Source organism: Propithecus coquereli, unplaced genomic scaffold, assembly GCF_000956105.1.
Source record: "Propithecus coquereli isolate 6110/MARCELLA unplaced genomic scaffold, Pcoq_1.0 Scaffold610, whole genome shotgun sequence".
In the NCBI taxonomy this organism is placed as follows: domain Eukaryota; kingdom Metazoa; phylum Chordata; class Mammalia; order Primates; family Indriidae; genus Propithecus; species Propithecus coquereli.
Genome location: NW_012152064.1, coordinates 37,752 through 43,454, shown reverse-complemented (window position 1 = coordinate 43,454; position 5,703 = coordinate 37,752). Strand labels below are relative to the sequence as shown.

Sequence of the window (5,703 nt, the reverse complement as noted above, 5' to 3'; positions counted from 1 at the left end):
GTCTTTTCAAGATAATTTTTTAAATTTTTTCAACTTTAAGTGATCTTTTGTTAACATATATGTCAATCTCTTAAATCAAATTTGATGAAAGTTGTCACTTCACTGGTTAGGTCTTTTAAGTGTATACTGCTATATTCAATTTATGATACTTCTATAAACTCCTCATTGTCTTGATTTTTTTAACTTGTACCTCAGTCTCACCCTCTAAAGACAAATTCATTAGTAAGTTGTCATATTCTTCCTTCTCCTTCCACCATGTTAGTATACTTTGTGTTTCTCTCCTCTTGCCTCAGGCTTTTCTTTTTAAGACATAGACACGCATAATCAGGTTCATTTTTCACACTTATTTATCTTTTGCTCAGTAGTATTTTAAAATGTTATTTATTTTTTCTTGTTGAATATTACTTCCAATAGATGTGTTTGTGTAAGTCTTTGCCTTGCAAAATACTGACAACTTCAGCATCCGAAAAGAGTTATTGAGACTCTTATGTTTGAATGTCACTTTGTCTAGATTAAAATTCTAGTTTCAAAATTACTTTTTCCTCAAACAAGTGGAGAACACCTTTTCTATACCTGAGGGATTAGACATTTTTTGAAACTCAGAAGTTGGAGGCTTCAGAAAGGCTATTAATACATGTATTCTAAATACTGCATCACTAGAAACTCCAGTGGGATCTAAGTCATTATTCCAAAATCAAAAGCATTAATATTTCACAACAAAACCTTTGAACACTTACATTTAAGTGGAATAAACTGAGATTATACATAGCCTCCTGTCACCTCACATTTGGTTTTATTTTGCAAATAAATTATGCTTTCATGTCCACAAAAAAATCAAAACTTTCCATTTTTAATTTTTTTTATTTTGCTATAGATAAGGGATTTGGTGACAGAATTATATAAAAATTACCCCATTGTCTTGCTATGGGCAGTTTCATTTTTGACAATCAGTTTCATTCTGATTATTGAATCTCTGTGAGTGATCTATTCTTCATTTCTGAAGGCTTCCAGAGTAGTCATATTCTTCAGTTTAACTATAATGTGTCTTTGTATGGATCATCTCTTCAGACTGTGAGCCTTTTCAATCTGAGGATGCTCATGTTCTCTCAAGAAGGAAGCAAATAACAGCGCCAGGAATTAAAATATCCCAATTATACAAAACATGCAAAGACATGGTTCTTACTCTAAAAATGTTCATTAACTTAAAAAGATAATTGGAATTTATACCATACACTGTGCATCAACAAGGAAGTGCACAGTACTAAATATGTCCAGATGAGTCCATGTGGGACCTGGTTTATGTTAGGACTCTGGGTGAAGCTTGCAGAAGACAAGGACTCTGGTGAGACCGAAAGGTTGTACGGGAGGTTGTCAGAGAAAGAAATGTAGGAATCGCTTTCCAGACAGTGAGAAAGGAATTAGCCATGTCATGAAGCATGAAAATAAAAAGTGTGCTATATATTTCCGAAACATAGGATATAAGGAATACAAAAGTATCGGAAGTAGAAAAGATGCAGATATTCAAGGTCTTCTGAGACATTTTCAAAGTAAGAAATTTTTGAAATAAAAATGGGGAAATATTAAAGGATTTCAGTGGGGTAGTGGGATAAAAACGTGACTTATGGAGAGAAAACTGGCTCCGGGAAAGAATTCATGAGTTAAATCAAGCCTTAAAAAAAATCCAATCAGGCAGTTAATGAAATTATTTCAACTAATAAATGCTGTGTGACATTGCAGGAGAGAGCACGAAGATGCAAAGTCATAGTATTAAGGGCACCGAGGACATGGTCAACACCAAGGCAGACAGGATGCTAATGAGAGCCGACTAAGGAAGAGACAAGGGGACTCAGATTGGGACTCCAGCTAGGATACTCAGAAGGGTATTTGTATAAAGTAGGAGGCTTCAGACCATTTACACTACAACCAGCTTAGTCACAGTGGGAGTGAGAAGAGTCAGAAATCAACAGGCAGGCATTGAGTGATGGGGTCCAGACCCAGTGAAGGATGGGATGGGGAACCACAAACTCTGGCACTGCACAGCCCATGCTCTAAGCACTGTAACAATTGCCTGTTTCCACACCTCCTTCTACCACACCCACCTGGACACAGCTCAACTATCCTTATTAAACAGGATGAATTTCATAGGCATTCCTAATGCAGCAGTTCTCGACCCAATGTCCACAGTGGCATATCTGGTCATTAAGTCCCTCTTTGTCACACACATCCGTGGAAAACACGTTCATATGGGCTCCTCACTCAAGTAGGCATAAGCAGTCGTTTAAATTGTCTGTATAGGTGTGCGACATTGTATGTCATTTTTCTCTTGTAGGCTCACCAATGTCTTTAGACATGACAGATGAATGCTATAAAATTGTTCTACTTAAAGTATTAGAGGACACCAGTGATTATCAGTTTAAAATGGTGAAGTTCTTACTGGCCAGTACGTTAAACCTGAGTAACAAAATGCAAGAAAAATATGACAAAGTTCAGATTGCTAACTTGATGGTTGACAAGTTCCCACGTGACGCCGGTGTGGACAAACTTATGCAACTCTGCAAAGATATACCAGCACTGCAACCCATTGCAAAAACTCTTAATAATGAAAAGTCAAAAGGTAACGGGGAACAGGGAACATTCCCTCTGTGCCACTGTCCCCTACCCTTCTCAACCTTGACTAGAACCTGCCCTTGGACATAGTTGATACATCCCTGTCACAAGTTGTGACTCAGTGGCCTTGGCAGTGTTTGTACTTCACGTGCCAACAAGTTAACAACTTAGAGCATTCCAATTCTAATGCAGAATGTTGTATTTTGGAGGGGATATTTGGGATGCAGTGAAAGAACTAGAATGCGAGGGAGTTGATGAGAGACTGAGACTTGTGGTACATTAGTAAGGTTAGAAAATGATAAAATAATACTTTTAAATTTGTTGTTTATAACAGGCACAATGCACACTATATGGGTGATGAACACACTTAGAACTTTGACTCAAACGGTACAAAAGCAACTTACGTAACCAAAACATTTTTACCCCCGTAATATTCTGAAATAAATATATATATTAAAAAATAAAATAAAATGTGTCGTTTATATCTGAAATATGTACATGTAACCATGTTAATGTATCTGTCCTATTGAGACTATTTAATTCATCATTAACCCACATCATAAAAAAGAGGCAGCAGTTAAACGTAAGCCTACCTGCAACAAACGTGAAGTTCTTCCCTGTCATAAAATGACTGAGTTAAAAATATATGTGGGTGTATATGTTTATACATATATAAAACTCAAAGTCCAAAATCTCCATATCTCACCTCTCAAACCTATATCACATTTCCATCCACTGGTTTTGTGATTTGAATAGATTACCTGGAGAGCATGACCAAGCAGTCAACATCAGGAGCACCCTTGAGTTTTAAAAGGAAATGATAGGAAAACAGGATGGGGAAAGATCTGGAGTGATCACTCACAGTTCAGAGGACAGGAAGGATGTGCTCAGTGCACGGGGAAGGCATATGAGAAACACTGAGGAACCGAGACAGTGCTGGGACCTGTGTTGAGACTGTCAGTCACCTTGAGGCCGGGCTGGGCTAATGCGGTGGAGCACAGCTGAGCACTCAGCAGGCGCCGAGAGGAATTAGGATGGAAACTGCTTCAGCTCTCTGAGACCATCAGCTCTGGGTTTATATGTTTCCTTTTTCTGCATTAGTTGTGAATAAAATCAAATCTACACCGGCAAAAGGAACAACCCTCTCAAAAAAGAGCAAGCAGAAAGAAGAGGGCCCTGCTACACCTGCCCCGTCCACAAGGAAGGGTCTCACATCTGAAGGAGCAGAGGTGACTCCTGGACCTCAGGTAAGATTGAGAAAGAGCAATGGGTTTCAAATCCCACAGAGGAAACTCTGCCAGGCTCTTCCCCTCAATCTCTATAGTGGAGAGTTGTGTCATCAGAGTTTCCCACCAAGTTTAAGATTCAGCAAGTTATCTAGTAATTGATCTTGTTCTTTGTACAAGGTAATCAGCTAAAAACTGTAGTGACTATAATGTAAATATATACAAACTAAATATATCATTGTCCCCGGTATAGAGGTGTAGTAATTTGAGAATCAGATAGGAAAATGATTTGCTCATGTTTATAAAACCCCAGCTTTCCTATTTCCAAGTCAGCACTTCCCTCAACAGAGGTAATTAGAGAAATGAAATGATTCGTATATCTTTCCCTGCTTCCTTTGTTTAAAGAAACCATATATGTCCACCTCTTACAACTGGCCAGGGATGGACAGAACCCCGTCAAGTTTCCATGAAACACGTTGATAGGTATAACAAGCCTACTTCCCAGAATGAAAGGATGCTCTGCTTTATTTGACACTAAAAGGGAATAACAGGAAAATCAAACTATTTTCAGAAAAGAAAAAGCACAACCAAAGGAAAAAGTGGGAGTGAAAGGAGTAAGGTTTCGGAGGAGCAGACTCAGCCGCCCTCTCCTGCAGGAGCCGGCGCGTCCACAGCCGTGGGCCATCCCCCACCTCCCCAGACCTCATCAGCTGCATCCAGCAATTCCTCAACTGAGGTACACTCTTCCAGGTCTCCTTTGCTTCAATTTCTTCTACTAAAAATACAGAAATCTTATCTGATCTTGTACTTTAAAATAGCATCAATAATTAGCAACTTAATCAAAGGTATATATTGAGAATTCACAACATGTTAAGCTTTTGCTTCCACAGGGATATTGATGAACCTGACGTTGTCTCTGAGTGCAGAATGTTTTCTGTGCTGAGTTGTCTGGGGGAGGAACAGAGAGGTGTAGGGTCCACAAAAGCACAGGGGGTACAGCAGTTGGGTCACTGTCCACTGCTCCCGTGTCTTTCACACCTCTTCCCTTTGCTCACTAATCTGTTCAAGTTTCTTTGGCCAACACCGTGCTCCTTTCCACTGCAGGATTTTCACAAACCATGTTACTTTCATCTGGAGAACTCTTACATAGACAACCCTACTCTTCCTTTAAATCCCAACATTGATATCTTGTCCTCAGGAAATGCTCACTTAGACCACAGTGACCTTGGTGACTCCTTCATGGTGCTCTCTGTGGTAGAAAGAGCTTTCTTTCTTTTCTACTATTTATGACAACTGAAATTAACAAGTGCTTACTAGGCTGGGTGCAGTGCCTCACATCTGTAATCCTAGCACTCTGAGAGGAGGGAGGATTGCTCGAGGTCAGGAGTTCGAGACCAGCCTGAGCAAGAGCAAGATCCCATCTCTTTAAAAAAAAAAAGTGTTTACTTTTCCCACCTTCCTCTGAGTTCCAAGATTAGAGCTACTTTGTCAGTGTGTGGACCAGTGTATCCCAAAGCCTAGATCAGTGTCTGCCTCATACGAAGCTCTCAATAAATACATTTACTCAAGGAAAAAGTGAAAACTAAGTCCTAAGATACAAACCAGGACAGCTAATGAAAGAAGAGTAAGGATTGTCTGACCCAAAGAGATGTGGTATATATTGTGAGGCCCAAAAATTGTAGTAACAAAAAGAAGTGATGGAATTTGGAGGGGAGCTTAGGAGCTCAGGAAAATGTAGGCAGAAAGAATACCATATACCAAGATGCAGAAATCAAAGGAAGTGAACTACATACACGTGTATGGAAGTACATACACGATTATTCCAAAAATGGTATCATACAATATATTGTTTCATTGTTTCTCTCTGAGT

At 39.2% G+C, this 5,703-nt stretch overlaps 1 protein-coding gene across 1 annotated transcript in view; it reads left to right on the top strand.

Moving 5' to 3' along the window:
* LOC105822461 (pyrin and HIN domain-containing protein 1-like) overlaps positions 1 to 5,703 on the top strand; it is a gene marked incomplete at its 3' end in the record, with an annotated part of 56,555 nt that overhangs the window by 43,018 nt on the left and 7,834 nt on the right. The window contains exons 8-10 of the mRNA XM_012659444.1: positions 2,330 to 2,614; positions 3,709 to 3,854; positions 4,405 to 4,569. Of these exons, the coding sequence (XP_012514898.1) occupies positions 2,330 to 2,614; positions 3,709 to 3,854; positions 4,405 to 4,569 (596 nt within the window). The remainder of the gene's footprint in view (positions 1 to 2,329; positions 2,615 to 3,708; positions 3,855 to 4,404; positions 4,570 to 5,703) is intronic.